This window comes from Salmo salar, chromosome ssa17 (genome assembly GCF_905237065.1).
Source record: "Salmo salar chromosome ssa17, Ssal_v3.1, whole genome shotgun sequence".
In the NCBI taxonomy this organism is placed as follows: Eukaryota; Metazoa; Chordata; class Actinopteri; order Salmoniformes; family Salmonidae; genus Salmo; species Salmo salar.
This window is the reverse complement of record NC_059458.1, coordinates 65547901-65566376: the sequence shown is the minus strand read 5'-3', so window position 1 is coordinate 65566376 and position 18476 is coordinate 65547901. Positions and strand designations below refer to the sequence as shown.

At 40.2% G+C, this 18476-nt stretch overlaps 1 protein-coding gene across 1 annotated transcript; it reads left to right on the top strand.

The window, feature by feature from the left end:
• Positions 1 to 908: 908 nt before the first annotated feature.
• Positions 909 to 17741, top strand: LOC106576394 (anoctamin-6). The gene is made up of 20 exons (XM_014153536.2): positions 909 to 1312; positions 5238 to 5308; positions 5857 to 5985; positions 6933 to 6998; positions 7995 to 8282; positions 8597 to 8710; positions 8843 to 8958; positions 9132 to 9266; positions 9534 to 9639; positions 9953 to 10013; positions 10222 to 10367; positions 10531 to 10608; positions 10756 to 10981; positions 11348 to 11517; positions 11837 to 11934; positions 12660 to 12790; positions 14246 to 14451; positions 14821 to 15026; positions 15112 to 15217; positions 15364 to 17741. Exons 1-20 carry the CDS (start codon positions 1219 to 1221, stop codon positions 15577 to 15579), a joined length of 2763 nt encoding a protein of 920 aa, XP_014009011.1. The 5' UTR covers positions 909 to 1218; the 3' UTR covers positions 15580 to 17741.
• Positions 17742 to 18476: the final 735 nt, after the last annotated feature.

The following is an 18476-nucleotide window of genomic DNA, read 5'->3' as shown; positions in this document are numbered from 1 at the left end:
ACACACTGTAAATATATGTTTCTATTGTGTTATATTGTACGTTTGTTTATCCCATGTGGAACTCTGTGTTGTTGGTTTTGTTGCACTGCTTTGCTTTCTCTTGGCCAGGTCGTAGTTGTAAATGAGAACTTGTTCTCAACTGGCCTATCTGGTTAAATAAAGGTGAAATATATATATATATATATATATATTTTTTTTTTAAGTATCTGACAGGGAATTCGGTTGGAAACAGAACAGATAACAAGATGTGCTCGATATTCATTGTCAACACTCAAGATATAAAATTCAAAAGGCACTCGCACATCTCAGCTATCTTTGTTGCAGGTGCATGGTAACAGTTGAATAAGATGAGAAAAAAGAAGAAACCCGCACACTGCTCTTGCTAGTATCAATGCTCTTTATTAAGCTTTACGTTTCGGCCTCAAGGCCTTCGTCAGAGCTTTTTTTTTTTTGAAAAAGCTCTAACGCAGGCATTGCGGCCGATAAGTGCTTAATAACGAGCAGTGATACTGGCAAGAGCAGTGTGCGGGTTTCTCAAGACACGAAATTGCACAATATATGAATGGATGTCAAACGATTGTTCAATTAAATGTGAGGTATTTTGGCCTTCCTACTGTTATGTTCATTTTGTTCGTTTTATTGACAGCTTTTTCAATACCCCTAAGCTCTTTGATGCCCCCTGGTTGATAATCACAGACCTATTAATAACCAGCAAATGCAATAATAACATTTCCCAATGAGAATCATTCATTGCATATGGATACTGGAAACAGTTTCATATTACAATACGGGCCTAAAGAATGCTGGTGTGTGTGTGTGAATATATATATATATATTCAGACCGCACTTATGTGGGCATAACAAAGCTGCCCGTCCTGCTAAGTCGCTCAAAAACTGAACTCGGAAATGGCAGACCAACATTGTTTTGGTAACAATATTGTCGGAGGAAACCCGCCTGTCTGAGACTACTAAAAAAACTCCTCATAAAGTACCCATAGTACGTATAGGACTACCCCACCCATTCTCTCAAGTTTGAACTTGATCTGAAAAGCATGCAATGTTTTTTCTTTTGAAGCGACGTTGGGAAATAAAGTGGGAACTTTTGGAATACATGCAGCTCATTGGCAGTGATCTTACATGATGCGTTCATTCCGCCGTAACATTTTGCTATCCAGGTTTAACCGTTGATGACTTGTTGTGATATGTGACATATTTAAGATGAATGAGAGTGGGGACAACATTCTTGAAATGGATTCTTTGTCCGAGACAAACTTGGAGGGCGACACGGAGATAGAGATGGGAATGGAAGTTGGTGAGTTAACGTGGATTTCATTATCTTTTGCAACGGGAGAGGATTCATTTCAAGACAAAAGGGCGGAATAATGTAACCTTCCTCTGTAACCTATCGTTTCCGCCTATCACGAAGCAACATTTTATTTTGTTTGCTAAAATGTTATTCTGGTGTGTCCCTTATATATTTTCTCCTTTGTTATTTCAAACTTTAAAAAGAGGCGACTCCGGTGAAGAGGCGAATCCGGTATGCTGGCTTTCTAGGCAGAGTTGCAAAGAAAAAGCCATATCTCAGACTGGCCAATAAAAAGAAAAGATTACGATGGGCAAAAGAACACAGACACTGGACAGAGGAACGCTGCCTAGAAGGCCAGCATCCCGGAGTCGCCTCTTCACTGTTGACGTTGAGACCGGTGTTTTGCGGGTACTATTTAATGAAGCTGTCAGTTGAGGACTTGTGAGGTGTCTGTTTCTCAAACTAGACACTAATGTACTTGTCCTCTTGCTCAGTTGTGCACTGGGGCCCCCCACTCCTCTTTCTACTCTGTTTAAAGCCAATTTGCGCTGTTCTGTGAAGGGAATAGTACACAGCGTTGTACGAGATATTCAGTTTCTTGGCAATTTCGCGCATGGAATAGCCTTCATTTCTCAGAACAAGCTTTTCAGAAGAAAGTTCTTTGTTTCTGGCCATTTTGAGCCTGTAATCGAACCCACAAATGCTGATGCTCCAGATACTCAACTGTCTAAAGAAGGACAGTTTTATTGCTTCTTTAATCAGGACAACAGTTTTCAGGTGTGCTAACATAATTGTAGAAGGGTTTTCTAATGATCAATTAGCCTTTTAAAATGCTAAACTTGGATTAGCTAACACAACATGCCATTGGAACAAAGGAGTGATGGTTGCTGATAATGGGCCTCTGTACCCCTATGTAGATATTCCATAAAACATCTGCTGTTTCCAGCTACAATAGTCATTTACAACAATGTCTACACTGTATTTCTGATCAATATGATGTTATTTTAATGGACAAAAAAATGATTTTCTTTCAAAAACAAGGACATTTCTAAGTGACCCCAAACTTTTTAATGGTAGTGTATATTTGTTTTACGTTGTTTGCAAACTGATATGTGACACGTATTAATGCCAAAATGACATGCAAAACAGGCAATGAATGATGGGTCGCCACTGAACTTATCTAACGGGGAACAGTATGGTGGGGAACTGTAGGTCTATCTAATATGGAACAGTATAGGGAACAGCATCTGACAGGGAATTTGGTTGGGAACAGAACGGATAACAAGGGGTCACATTTTAAGAGTAAAATATGTGCTCTATATTTATTGTCAACACTCAAGATATGAAATTCCACAATATGGATGTCAAACAATCTTGCAATTAAATGTGAGATATTCTGGCTGTACTGTTATGTTCAATTTGTTCGCTTTGTCCCTGCCTTTTCAGGACCTCAAAGCTCTTTGAGGACACCCACGGGCCCACTGGTCAATAAAAACAAGCAAATGCAATAATAACATTTCCCAATGAAAATCATTCATTGCATATGGAAATCGGAAAACGACAACTACACTACGGGCCTAACGAATGCTATTCAGACGTAACAAAGCTGCCAAATCGCTCAAAGGCTGGTGGGAGGGAACCGGTACGTCTAGAGAGACTACTCAAAAATCCTCCTCCTAATGTACCCATAGTCCGTATAAGACTACCCCACCCATTCTTTGAAATTAGAATTTGTTCTGAAAAGCATGCAGCGTTTTTTTCTTTTGAAACAATGTTGACAAATAAAGTGGGAACTCTTTAAACAAATGCAGCTCATTGGCAGTAATCTACATGATGCGTTATTCCCGCGGAAAGATTTTCCAGACAACTGTTTGAATGTTAAATGACGAATAACAACAACCCTCCACTTTTAACCATTGATGACTTGTGATATGTGACCGATTTATTAAAATGAGTGAGGACGTGTACAACGACATTTTTTTAATTGATTATGTGTCTGAAACAAAATTGGAGGGCGACACGGAGATAGAGATGGGAATGATAGAGGACGACGGTAAAATCACGTGGATTTCATTATCTTTCGCAATAGGAGATATTTTATCGCAAGAGAAAAGGGCGGAAGAATGTAGTCTTCCTTTGTAGCTTTTCGTTTCCACCTATCATGAACCATATGCTATGCGATTGAAATGTTATTCTGTTGTTTACCTTATATATTTTCTCCTTTGTTATTTAAGACATTAAAACATTATGCAATAACAGTACTGACTTTTGGCACCACCATTGCCCTCTGTAATGAGAGGGTTCTGCTCTACCCTACACTACACATTATCATAAACTTCATTATCATATACCACAGTGTCTATAATACTGTAGTGAATTAGAGGGTATCATAACTGGGAATCAAACCCAGTCACTGTGACTGGTCAATCCTTCCTTTGGAAAGTAAGCTCCAATGTTTCCAAATCTCTTTATGCACAGGCACACCTTCGATGGTCTCAGTGTTTACCATGAAGGATGCCCCTTCCCACTTCTGACACAAGTGCAGCGGATTTTGGGATATCTGTGGTTGTCAGGCTAAGGCCTTAGCCATTACACTGACTTACTTGACTAAGTCGCTAGTTGTTGTACTAAGGTCGCTGGAATATATAAGTATTCCTTGATCACAATGGAGGACATAGCAATAGATAGGCATAGGCCTAACAACCGCACTGATTACATTCACAGATGCCAGATTTCAGTCATAGCCTATGGCTGACTGCACAGCTTGCATAGTCTAAATTCACAAAAAACGAACCTATTATTGGCCCAATGTAGACTCCCACTCTCCTACAATGTATCAATTATTTGGGATCAGGCAGGTTTTCATTACTAGATAATTACATGATAATAATTGTAGTTTCAGGTTATATATGTAATGAGGGAAGGGCCTGAAAAACATCCACATCCGTTTAGTGTGTTTTATACTCTCTCCATTTAACAAAGTACTTTGAAAGTGCTTCCAATAAGTGCTGGTGCTTCATCAGTCTGTTTTTCTGCCATGAGCTAGTAAACATAGCCTTTGACCTGGTCTAGCATCAGTACAAGCAGGCTCAGCGGAGCATGTCTGTTCCTAGGGAAGCACTCTACAGGGGGAAAAGGGTTGCCTGTATAAATCACATAGCTAGGTGGATGGTTTTGCTGAAGGTAAATATTGTATTGTGTCTCATATGTTCACAGTCAAACTTGGAGAAATACATGACACATGGCATGCAGTATGCAAGTATCTAAGTATTTCTGGTAACTTCAAAAGATCTGCATGCCAAACAAGTGAGAGATATTGCATACAAGCAAGTCAAGTGAAGTACATCAGGCATGCTTCAATTCAATAACATTGGAAGATTTTAAAATAATGTTTTCAGCACAGTTTTATTATCACAGTTGCTATTATCTTGTCGAATGGAGGTATTTGCCTAAGAGACTTAAACAAACTATTCCATCATGGAGTATCTGAGTTTGAACATTTACAGTCTTTTCCAGGGCGTTACTAAGGGTAATGTTTTCCAAACACCATCTGATTCCAGTTACATTAGGTTCCCATAGTACTTTCTACCATGGGATGTTTGGAAGTTTTCCTGATGGAATGGCATCTGTTGTGTAAAGTATGAATGTACTACCAGACACAATAAAATGTACAATTTAACTGAATGAACACAATTTAATGTGGGTTGTTGAATGTGCTTTACTTTGTTATTATATTCCCCTCTGAAATAAAGATGTGAGTACTTTGCACTGGTGCATATGCTCAGTAAATCTGATCATGTGTATCTGCTGGGCCTTGTCAGAGTCTTACAAAAGATGGTGGTTAAGAAGAGTCAAATCTCCATCAAGATCTTGTCATGCATGTCTCGCATGTCTTTAATACATGTTTTCTTTTGGGGGGGGGGGGGGGCAGTCTATTCTCAGGAGTTTTTGCCAACCTATGAGACTATACCTGAGGGGGCATCAGTGCCCATAGTGGAGAAGGTGAGTCTCAACCCTTTAAATTGTATGACATTTCTGCATTATGAAAATGATTAGTACTCATAGCTTTGATAGTAGTTGTAGTATTAGTTTGAGCTGCCAATGAATAACTTGACAATTAATACCATATTTGTATAACATGGCTTGTTCTTGCATTTATTTCACCAAGAGGGATGTGGATTGATTCGCTTTTGTATTTTCATATGCAGAAAATGCATGAATCAATGTGCAAAATATCTGTAATTACAAGAGAGGTCTATGTTTGATCCCAATCCAAATGTGGACTGTTATCGTTCATGGAACAAAAAAGGGTGTGTCACTTTTTGCCGTTGTAGACTCTTCCCTTCCTCTCCCATCTAAGTCTGATGTCAGTTGAGAAAGACGTTGTCTAGTAGGGTCTCGTACAAGCACAGTGAGGCTGTCTGTCAGTCCCTCTCTCGTTAAAGGACATGTATGATATCATGGAAGAAGAAGAGTTTGAGTTTGAGGCTGTGGAGCTACCAGATATCACTGTGGAGCTACCAGATATCGCCTGTTGTTTTTGCCCACAGGCTGAGTTCAACGGCAAATCTGACTCTCTGTTCTTCAATGATGGGGTTAGACGGATCGACTTTGTCTTAGTCTATGAAGATGAGGACATGAAGGAGATTGACAAAAATAGAATGTTCCAGAAACGTAAAGTAAGTGCATATCTGGTGGCAGATTGTGAGTCTAAGCATCCTTATTCACTTTCAACATGGTCAGCAGGTTTCTGTCTGACAGAAGTTAAAAACAGTATTCCTACTGTGCTGTGAAAAAGCATGTTTGAAATTAAATGCAGTTTCACAATGTAAGCATAGTTTTGAGGAATATGTGAATCTAAATGTGTTTTCTTATAGTTTAAGAGGACTACTGTATTATCTATGAAACAAGTTACCAAAGCCGCATTCCATCAAAGATGTTAACTTGTATGAATCAGTTTTATGTTCCGTCATAGAAGCTGGTGATGTATTATGCCAGGACCTAAAGCATTCACACAACGCTTCCTCATTGTACACCCGGAATATTGACTCTGAATATTTGTACAGGGAGTTTTTCTTTGTTTCAGTCACTGTGTGTCAGATCTAAGGTATCCCTATGGTTAATATGAGGCCATTTACATATATACACTGTATTTACAATTCTTTACAAGTATTGTGGATGCACTTAACAGAAGCATACAGATGCATGTAGTAGCAATGTATTTTGATTGACCAATGAGCTTTTATTTATTTGACGTGGTTTTATCAGAAGGGGTCTTGTATCGTACACACAATTCCCATATAGATGTAGTCAGTTTCATACATGGTTGAAATCAGTCAATGCATTGCTATCCATCGAGGGGAAATCAGTCAATGTAATGTCAATATAATGACACTTTTCATTCATTATTTATTATACACAACCACAGTTAAGATGGGTAAATGGTAAAATGGTAAATAATATTAATGTAATAATGTATTAGATATTACATTTAACATTTGTAAAGCACTTTTCATTACAAGAGTAATAAGAGAAACAGATTGGACCTCATCCAATAGGGAAACCGAAGGGGCAGTGTTACAAACACGGGATCCATTGATTTAACATCCTGTATTCTCTTCCCTAGCAACGGAGAGAGTACTTTGAGGCCAGCTTGATGAAGATGGGGATGGAACTAGAGGCTGCCAGATCTGTGAGTGGTCACATAATGCATTTTACAAGGACTGGCTTTATGTATTTACTCTGCCGTACCCATCACCCCAAAGCACGGGACCTGTCCAGTTTGTCTCTGCCTAAACAGGGTACGGGGAGCTGGCCTGGGGATCCATCCTCGCCCCGCCAAACTGCCCTTGTGCCCCCCCAAAAAAAATTATTGGGGCTGCCTCTTGGGCTCCCTTACCAGCCGTGTTTCCCCAGTCCTTGCCAGAATTCCTCCGCTGCTTGGTCCTGTTGTGGCGGGTAGTTCTGTCACAGAAATCTTCATCGTCAGACGATATAGCGAAATCATCGCCGGAGAACGTGGACCAATACGCAGAGGAGTTAGTGCTCATCATCTTAATTTATTAAATGAATGTGAACACAGAGAAAAAACAAGAAAACGAATAAAGACTAGTGACAGTTTTACAGGCAGAATAAATGCAGTGCAAAATACAACTACCCACAACCTACCAAACAAACACACACCTACTTATAGGACTCCCAATCAGAGGCAACTAGAAACACCTGCCTCCAATTGAGAGTCCAGCACCCAAAACTACACATAGAACAACAAACCTAGAACCTATACCAAAACTAACACACCCCACTACACCACACACAAAACCCCACAATACAAAACAAATATACCTCTGCCACGTCCTGACCAAATATAATATAAATAATACCTAAATATTGGTCAGGACGTGACAGTAGTTTCCCAATAATTGTCAGACTTTAGTGGTATTTCATGGAACACGATTAATGAGTTAACATTGATAAACACAGAGCCAACTTCTGATTTTGTAGATAATAAAGCATTACATTAGATTAATGTGATGTTTTAGTACTTGTTTTATGTGGAGGATGTATTTTATGATCATGGCAATATCTTCTTAATTTCCCTTTAGGGGATTACTGAAGTTGTAATATATTTAGTTGAAATGAAAAGGGCTGCCTTATCGTGTTGTTTTATCTTCGTCATTCCGACAAGGTGGTGGATGAGAAGCTGTTGTTCGTCAAGGTGCACATGCCCTGGGACATGCTGTGTACCTACGCCGAGGTCCTCCACATTAAGCTGCCCATTCAGCCCAATGACCTGTCCACCACGTCCTCGCCCTTCAACTTCCTCAGCTGCATAACCAAACATTTCTACCCCAGCGAGGACCTCATAGCCAAGGAGACGGAGTACTTCACCGCCCCATTCGAGAAGGACAGACTGGAGTACTTCTACGTGAAGGACCGGGACCTCTTCTTCACGCCGTCCATGAGGAGTAGAATGGCAAGTGCGCTGCTTTCTTTACCTCATCATGGGACATAAAGTCAAAAGTCAAGAGGTTAAAGATGCAGCGGCGCACTAGATTTTGATAGAGATTAAAAATAAGTAATCTCATTTACTTTCTTTCGGTAGTTTAAGCATCTCAGGTTTCTGATGCTGCTAAATGGTATTGGAAGATATTTGGTCGGTAGACCACTTAGATTGGTTATTCAGCCCTTGCGCTACAAAAATATCCATGTACCGATACTTAAAACACAGTGTTAACGCTCCTTTCTTTACACTTCAATGATAACAGAATGGTTGGTCTTCCTCCTCAGGCCTACTACATCCTCAGCCGAGCCCCCTATGAGGTGCGAGGGAACATCAAGAAGTTTGGTGTCACCAAGCTGCTCGATGGGGGGGTGTACAAGGCTGCTTATCCCCTGCATGATGTGAGTGGCAGTGAAGAGCAGGGTGGCACTAGTAACTGACAACATAGAACATTAAACACCAATCTATCTGTGAAAAGACTGAGCAGTGTTTTTATGGACTTTTTAGTTTTGTTTTCTGTGAACATACTTTAGTGCAGATTCAACGTCAGGTCGAAAGAAGATGAGTGCCCCAATGAGAGATACCTCCTGTATAACGAGTGGGCTCACCCTAAGAGTTTCTATAAGATGCAGCCACTTGATCTCATAAGGTAATTCATACTTGAATCTACTTTTGCAAATATGCACATTGCATGCACATCACTGCTTTAGTTTAATGTGTTGAGAATTATTCTTCCAAACAGAATGTGCTTAGAGGCCTAATCATTATAATTATAGCAAATAAGGGATGGAAATAATACTATTTTCTTTCATTTTCTCACAGAAAGTATTATGGGGAAAAGATTGGCATTTACTTTGCTTGGCTGGGCTTCTATACAGCCATGCTCGCCCTCGCTGCCATTGTTGGACTTGGCTGTTTCATTTATGGTTACACGACTCAAGAAACAAGCACCTGGAGGTACGTTTAAAACTCAAAGAAAGTACTTCAGAAACCCACATCACCATAGAAATATATTACAAGTTGCTAAATCTAGTGAATATCAAATGAAGATCAATTAGTGCAGGACAGGACACATAAGTAGAGTAAATATAAGTTGCTTGATGTTCCTTCCATGCTGTACCCTGACACTCAGTGTGAAAACCCAATGATTAACAACTTTGTTGCATTTTGTTGTTGAGTTTTTGGTGAAGTTTGACCCATCTGCTCTGTTCATTTATTGGACAGCAAAGAGGTGTGCGACCCTTTGATTGGAGGAAATATTGTGATGTGTCCGCAGTGTGATAAGGAGTGCACATACTGGAGGCTCAACAGCACCTGTGAATCTTCTAAAGTAAGTAATGCATACATTAGGGTCACTAATTCTGGTCCATGGCTGTACAGGTTTTTTCTCATTCACTCACATGGTCAATTCAGAGTGATTATGATTATGAAAGTGACTTATATGTATAGTGAGTCCCTTAAAATTCTATTTGCCAATGCTTTTTATGTCAGACCGTTTTCTTAGACTCTTTGGCCCATGAGACATGAGTCATATTAAACCTTTTTGAACAAGGTTTGTTTTCATATATATTTACAAAGTGTCATGGATGGAGAGAAAAATGATGTGAAAAGCTAAGTATTTCATGAGACCTTGCCTTCCTCAGAAACTGTGCATATTTGATAACTATGGGACGCTCGTGTTTGCTGTCTTTATGGCCATTTGGGGTGAGTCATTTAATTCATTAAACTTACCAAATGTTTCAATGTAGAGGTTTCAGAAACTGCATTATTTGAGTGTGTAGTTTTGTCTTTCTAAGCTTATTAGCAATTAGATGTTGCATGATAATGATATTAGAGTTTTCCTCAGTACATGCTAAAGTCTAGGACCAGGCAAGTAAAATAAAGCGTTATACTGTTCCCATCCTGGTTCTAGTGACCGTGTTTCTGGAGTTCTGGAAGCGCTACCAGGCAGAGCTGGAGTATGAGTGGGACACCGTGGAGTTCCTGGAGCAGGAGGAGCAACCTCGTCCCGAGTATGAGGCCAAGTGTAACCACGAGAGAATCAACCCCGTCACACGGGTAAGGAAGATGTGTTCGTCACATATGGTGATTCCATAGCATCAGACTCAGGAGGCTAGAAGAACACTCCACAACTGATGATAGTAATGTTATATACTTGTTTTAAAAGGACAATATTACCTGTATCATTAAATCATTCTAAAACATGTTATTCTTCATTTAGGTAAAAGAGAAAGTACCTTATACAGCCTGTGGACGGTGTATAAGAGTGTCTTTAGGAATTGGGACTGTCTTATTCTGGGTGAAAACTTTTGGATTTCTCTACTGTTATCTTGTCCTGAATAGGCCAATTCATATGCACTCCAACATATATATATTTTTTTTATATAACCCTAACCTTTGTTCCAAGTCTGACCCCTCCAATTCTTGTGTTTGTGCTTGTGTTCAGATTGTGTTGATCCTAGCGTCAGTGGTGGCCATCATCGTATACCGACTGGCAGTGTTCTTCTCATTTTCGACGAGACTCCAGTCTGACCTAAAGGAGCTTGAACCGTTTAAGGAGTATGTGACCGCACAAATGGCCACCTCCGTCACTGCTTCTATCATCAGCTTCGTTGTAATCATGGTGCTCAACATCCTGTATGAGAGGGTTGCCATCTGGATCACTGACTTTGGTGAGATGACCCAATGTCAAACAACAGGAAAAATGTGGTTTGCTATACAGAACTATGGTGTTTCTCAAACTGCTTTCAGACAAGGGCTAATATTCACTCAACATGCCTTAGCAAGGTTGATGCAGTGCCCCAAACATTCTGCAATTATACCATGATATGAGTAAATATTGCACGCCAATAGGTCTGAAGTAATCCAAATATATGTATGCCAACATATTTATACTCTAGGAAATTCACACCACCACAATAGCCCTTAGCTGATGTCCTTATCCAGAGTCATTTGCAGAATCAAGACACAGTAAAAGCTTGATTTAAGCCTGATGTTTTTTTGATGAGACTGAGAAGATGCCTTACTTCATTTTAAAGAGCTTCCAAGGACCAAGACGGATTATGAGAACAGTCTGACTCTGAAGATGTTCCTGTTCCAGTTTGTCAACTACTACTCCTCCTGCTTCTACATTGCCTTTGTCAAAGGGAAAGTGGTTGGTTACCCTGGGCAACCTGTTTACCTGCTGGGCAAGTACAGAAATGAGGAGGTATGTACGCCTATCAGTTGATTGAAAGATCAGTTGATTGAAGGCTCAGTTGATTGGTGCTTGGTACAGAATATGTGATAACACAGTATGACAGTGTTTTGCTTTTCCACTTCGCTTGTGTTCTAACTACGTTGCCAAATTATTAGCTGTTGCATTCTGTGGCATTTGTGTTTGACTAAAAGAGACCTTCATATTTCAAATGAATGAACCTGGAAATCTTCCACTAAATACAAGTTGTTTGAATGGAGGTGCTTTATCATGTAATACTACAAGATGGCCGACATTGTTTGATGCATTGTTTGTGTCTTATCCTTACCAGTGTGATCCAGGAGGATGCCTGATTGAGTTGACAACCCAGCTCACTGTCATCATGGGCGGTAAAGCCATCTGGAATAACATTCAGGAGGTGTTGCTGCCGTGAGTTTTTGGTTCAATGAAGAACAAAATGGCCAACCAGATCAGCTCTCTAGGAGCCCAGCAACCGTAAAGTTTCCCAGTTACATTGGATCCGGGTTGGTTCAATGGTTTATTCCATCCCAACTCAAAATGGAATACCCCCTTATCTTCAAGTGTATCTGTATCCAGACATCATTATTATCTGATTCAGAGAGCAATCATAAAGGCGTCTTTTTGTAGGCACTAACGGAGACTAACTCCACCATGGCTTATTGGCCAAAGCCTATGGGGAAATTAATGTTTTTTTGTTCGGTTTCTGGATAAATGCCAAAAACACAGGCTTAGGAGATCTTATACGTTTTGTTCTATGAGATCATCTTCATCAGCTAACTTCACTTTTTGTGAATTTTAAAGCATTTATGTAATCAAAACAAAACCATAAAGCACATAAAGGCTTCATAATTCATTAAGGTCATGTTAACTGACTGATATTATCTCATAGGACAAAACGTATGATATCTCCTAATCCTATTTTAACCTCAGACTTTATTTTCGGCGTTTATCCCAAAACCCCATTCTTTCCCTATTCATTTTCCCCATAGGAAATTAAACTAATTTAATTTTTTTAGGATTTTCTCCTTTTAAAATGCTAACAAATTTCTGTTTTTTAGGACTACAAGCTGGCGAGCTCTATTACCTTGTTATAAGCATCATGATTCTGCGATTGACATGTTTCTCATCATCAGGTGGATGAAGAATTTGATATTCCGCTACTGCACACGTGTGGGGTCTGAAAAGGTGATTCCTCGCTGGGAGCAGGACTATCAGCTGCAGCCCATTGGGAAGCTGGGCCTCTTCTATGAATACCTGGAGATGGGTAAGATATGAAGAATGAGGCAAACTCTCTCCCTCTCTCCCACCCAAATCAACCCCTAGCCCCTATCCCCGGGCACCTCTGTAGATCTGAGAGGATTGGATAGGTGTAGACACAATATGGTGGTAGCTATATGCGTATGCTCGGAAGGTTTTTAAGCTGATCCTGCTATTTCTTTGGGCTCTGTCCAGAAACCACCTCTAGCCACTATCCCCAAGGCACTTACTTAATCTAGAAGGGTTGGATGGACATAAGCTATATGGTGCAAATCCCCCCCAGCTACTATCATATTATCAGGTTCCCCCCTAGCTAGCCTATCAGCTACTAACTATCGTAGTATCAGGTTCCCCTCTAGCTAGCCTATCAGCTACTATCATAGTATCAGGTTCCCCTCTAGCTGGCCTATCAGCTACTATCATAGTATCAGGTTCCCCCCTAGCTAGCCTATCAGCTACTATCATAGTATCAGGTTCCCCCTAGCTAGCCTATCAACTACTGTCATAGTATCAGGTTCCCCCTAGCTAGGCTATCAGTACTAACTGTCATAGTATCAGGTTCCCCCCTAGCTAGCCTATCAGCTACTATCATAGCATTAGGTTCCCCCTAGCTAGCCTATCAGCTACTATCATAGTATCAGATTCCCCCCTAGCTAGCCTATCAACTACTATCATTGTATCAGGTTCCCCCCTAGCTAGCCTATGAGCTACTAACTATCATAGTATCAGATTGCCCCTAGCTAGCCTATCAGCTACTATCAGGTTGCCCCTAGCTAGCCTATCAGCTACTATCATAGTATCAGGTTCCCCCATAGCTAGCCCATCAGCTACTATCAGGTTGCCCCTAGCTAGCCTATCAGCTACTACCATAGGCTAGCTAGGGGGGAGCCTGATACTATCAGCTACTATCATATTATCAGGTTCCCCCCTAGCTAGCCTATCAGCTACTATCATAGTATCAGGTTCCCCCGTAGCTAGCCTATCAACTACTATCATAGTATCAGGTTCCCCCCTAGCTAGCCTATCAGCTACTATCATAGTATCAGGTTCCCCCCTAGCTAGCCTATCAACTACTATCATAGTATCAGGTTCCCCCCTAGCTAGCCTATCAGCTACTATCATAGTATCAGGTTCCCCCCTAGCTAGCCTATCAGCTACTATCATAGTATCAGGTTCCCCCCTAGCTAGCCTATCAGCTACTATCATAGTATCAGGTTTCCCCCTAGCTAGCCTATCAGCTACTATCATAGTATCAGGTTCCCCCCTAGCTAGCCTATCAGCTACTATCATAGTATCAGGTTTCCCCCTAGCTAGCCTATCAGCTACTATCATAGTATCAGGTTCCCCCCTAGCTAGCCTATCAGCTACTATCATAGTATCAGGTTCCTAGATCTATTGATTTAAAGGCTTTTTTCTGCAGGGATCAAATTTGGCTTTGTGTCTGCATGGCTTTTTCCTACAGTGATCCAGTTTGGTTTTGTGACTCTGTTCGTGGCCTCCTTCCCCCTGGCTCCTGTCCTGGCTCTGGTCAATAACCTCTTTGAGATCCGGGTGGACGCCTGGAAGATCATCACCCAGTTTCGCCGCATGGTTCCAGAGAAGGCCCAAGACATCGGGGCGTGGCAACCCATTCTCCAAGGTGTCGCCATTTTGGCTGTGGCATCAAACGTGAGTGATGACTCCTCCATTGGATTATGAAGTATTATGAAACATAAATATATTTTTTGAGATGATCTATTTATCTTGGTTTATTTTCCCTTGCATAATCCCATCACTGGATGTCAGTCATATAATTTGATTGTTACCATGCTGATGTAGTCAAATCAAATCAAATCAAATGTATTTTTATATAGCCCTTCGTACATCAGCTGATATTCTCAAAGTGCTGTACAGAAACCCAGCCTAAAACCCCAAACAGCAAGCAAAGCATGTGAAAGAAGCACGTAGTGACATTCTTAGATAGATTATAATGAATCTATTATGATGAGCACCAGTTTAATGTGCACTGTCTCCTCCACTTCCTTGTCTCTCTGCCAGGCCATGATCATTGCCTTCACATCAGACATGATCCCACGATTGGTTTACTACTGGTCTTTCTCTGTGTATCCCTATGGAGACCATTCCAGTCACACCATGCAGGGCTACATCAACAACACGCTCTCTGTGTTCGACATCCAGGACTTCTCCAACAAGAGCCGGCCCATGCAAACGCCTTACTGGTTCAATAACAGCACCACCTGCAGGTAATGTTAATGTATATGAGATGGGTTTCAATGAAATCGTGTTAGACATTGAAATATTTCATGCAGTCTCTCTGTCATACTTTAGATATCGAGATTTCAGATATCCACCAGGACACCACAGGCAATATGAATACAGTATCTACTACTGGCATGTGATAGCTGCCAAGATGGCTTTCATAATAGTTGTAGAGGTGAGTAGAAATTTCTCTGAAACGTTGCTTTGACCTGATTTTTCTTTCTACTGTATAGTCTAATGCCAGATGGACATTTTCTAGCCTTTCAAGAAATCCTAATAATGTTTTCCCTCCTTCCGACCCTTATACCCTTGTCCCCTCAGCACATTGTGTACCTGACCAAGTTCATTCTGTCCTACGTGATCCCGGACGTGCCTTACACAGTGAGGGAACAGATCAAACGAGAGAAGTACTTGAGCCAGGTCATCCTTCACGAGACCAACCTCAAACTGGTGACCAAACGCTTAAAGCCTGTCGCTGATAAGATCCTTAAACACAATGAGGACAAGGAGGAGGAGATTATGGACCTTTACTTTTAATCTCTGAAACTTTGTCAGAGAAGAGAGAGTCCTGCCTTTGTCAGGACCTACAATATTTCCAAGTATTGTTGAGCAGCTAAAGATGTATTCAATACATGTTTTAATAGCTTTAATTAATATTAATTAATATTATTAGTAGCTTAATAGCTTGGTGGGGACTACGACCAACCAAACCAGCCATGAAGCTCAGCTCTGTTGCTCAGATCTCTGGATCTATTGCATATTTAGCACTTTTATGTCACTGATTGTTACATGTACACTGTTACATTTAATGTGTCTTGTATTGTTACTATGATGACTTTTTTTGGAGGTCTTAACTTAGACACTTCTGGGAGGAACACCACAGTGCCTGGGTGTTACATACAGCACATGTATACACGGTTACATTTAATGTGTCTTGTAATGTTAAAATTAGGATTCAGTGCCATATGGAAGACTATGAATGACAACAATACTTTTCTTCTTTAAACAAAGCATACAGATTTTTATACAATTTGTGGCCTAGGCCTATCCAAACATTTCTAATACTCAAGGTGTGCTTGATTTAGTCAGGAATAATTCCAAAAGCTCAAATTGCATTAACCAGGCAAGCCATCAAGTATGGAAGCTCGTTCCCGCCACCCAGGAAAAAATATCTGACTACGAGTTATGAGATAGTAAGGTATAGTCATGAGATAGAAAGTCATAATTATGAGATAGAATGTCTGGATCATGGACATTGAATAGTCCTGCAAGTCGACCCCTTATAAAGGGGCAATCTGGGATTCACACAATAACATAGCTTCTCCCACCACAGCTGAGGAATGGGGCAGGAGAAATGTAACCAATCTCAAATACATAGACACAAGGACTCACATATGGATGCAAGGACTGACCATCCATCAGATACAAATTATATTTTTAACCATGTTTTGAAGCTATACTGTGTTGTTTACAATTACATTGTTTACACACAATAGAGTAAACCAAGCTTATATTTTGGGTTCTGATTGGGTAAGACCGTTACTCATTTCTAAGTTACAGTGTTGAATAATCAGTGGCTTTACACTGAGTGTACAAACATATTTCCATGACATAGACTGACCAGGTGAATCCAGGTGAAAGCTATGATTCCTTATTGATCTTACTTGTAAAACCCACTTCAATCAGTGTAGATGAAGGGGAAGAGACAGGTTAAAGAAGGATTTTTATTGAGTCATGGATTCTGTATGTGTGCCATTCAGAGGGTGAATGGGCAAGACAAAAGATTTAAGTGCCTTTGAATGGGGTATGGTAGTAGGTGCCAGGTGCATTGGTTTGAGAGTGTCAAGAACTTCAACGCTACAAGGTTTTTCACGCTCAACAGTTTCCCGTGTGTATCAAGAATGGTCCACCACCCGAAGCACATCCAGCCGGCTTGACACAACTGTGGAAAGCATTGAAGTCAACATGGGGCAGCATCCCTGTGGAACACTTTCGACACCTTGTAGAGTCCATGACCCAACAAAATTGAGGCTGTTCTGAGGGCAAAAGGGAGTGCAACTCAACATTAGGAAGGTGTTCCTAATGTTTTGTACATATTAATTAAATCTGATGTCAACCAGATGTCATCATACAGGCACCAACTCACATCAACAAAACTCTTCAATATGTTAATATTGAACAATATCACCACAATCTCTCTTTCTTACAATGTGTGATTGACTAGGATATGCATAAGGTTATCTTTAGTTGAGGGCCTGATGCAAAGTGCACATTGGATTTAAATGATACAGATCGCCTGAACGTATCTCATAATAATGACTTACTATCTCATAATTATGACTTACTATCTCATAATTATGACTTACTATCTCATAACTCTTAATCCGATTTTATTTTTTGGTGGCGGGAACGGGCTTCCATACAAACTCATGGACACCTCAAGTATTTACAGTAACATTTTTGACATATGTATTTGATTTGAAGCATTTTGATAGAAGTCTATCGCCATAGACTAACCTCTTATATAACCTCTCAATATATGTTGCTGTATTATATTGTGATTTTTTTATACCAAAGGTATATATGAACTAACAATCTGCCCCTGTGTACAATATTTGTCTTTCAAGTATTTTGTCAAGTGTATTGTAATTTGTATGTTATGCCAAATAAAATCAAAATTCTCTGTATTTTATATAGAACTGTGATTGTGTTGGTCATCATTTCAAAGTTCAGGTCAGATAAAGCTCATCTTCCAAAAAACTGCACATGTGTAATGATGTGACTGCATTTTAAAGTAGTTAGTTTTCTTCTTTGGCTGATTTCTCCTAACTCATAGGAATCCCCACCCAGTTGACGACTTTAAAATGGTGGAAGCCCTCAATGGCAATGTCCATTCTGGTAGTAATCAACACAGTCTTTTGTTCAGTCAAATGATTGAACACCCCAGTGTGAAGGACTGCAGTTTTAAGAAAAATACCTGTTAAGTAAAAAAAATTGATAAGCAAAAAATAAGAAATAAAAGTAACAAATAAGAGCAGCAGTAAAATAATAATAAGAGCAGCAGTAAAATAACAATAATAAGAGCAGCAGTAAAATAACAATAATAAGAGCAGCAGTAAAATAACAATAATAAGAGCAGCAGTAAAATAACAATAGCGAGGCTATATACAGGGGGTACCGGTACAGAGTCAATGTGCGGGGGCACTGGTTAATCGAGGTAATATGTACATGTAGGTAGAGTTATTGAAGTGACTAGGCGTAGATAATAAACAGAGAGTAGCAGCAGCGTAAAGGGAGGGGGAGGAGGGGGGGCAATTGAAATAGCCTGGAAGCCATTTGATTTGCTGTTCAGGTGTCTTATGGCTTGGGTGTAGAAGCTGATTAGAAGCCTCTTGGACCTAGAATTGACGCTCCGGTACCGCTTTCTGTGCAGG

Excerpts from the sequence above, each read along its gene's own strand:
- LOC106576394 (XM_014153536.2), top strand. The coding sequence starts at position 1,219 with ATGAATGAGAGTGGGGACAACATTCTTGAAATGGATTCTTTGTCCGAG. Across the intron at positions 11,518-11,836 it reads GCAAGTACAGAAATGAGGAG|TGTGATCCAGGAGGATGCCT; the intron begins GTATGTACGCCT and ends TATCCTTACCAG. Across the intron at positions 12,791-14,245 it reads CTATGAATACCTGGAGATGG|TGATCCAGTTTGGTTTTGTG; the intron begins GTAAGATATGAA and ends TTTTTCCTACAG.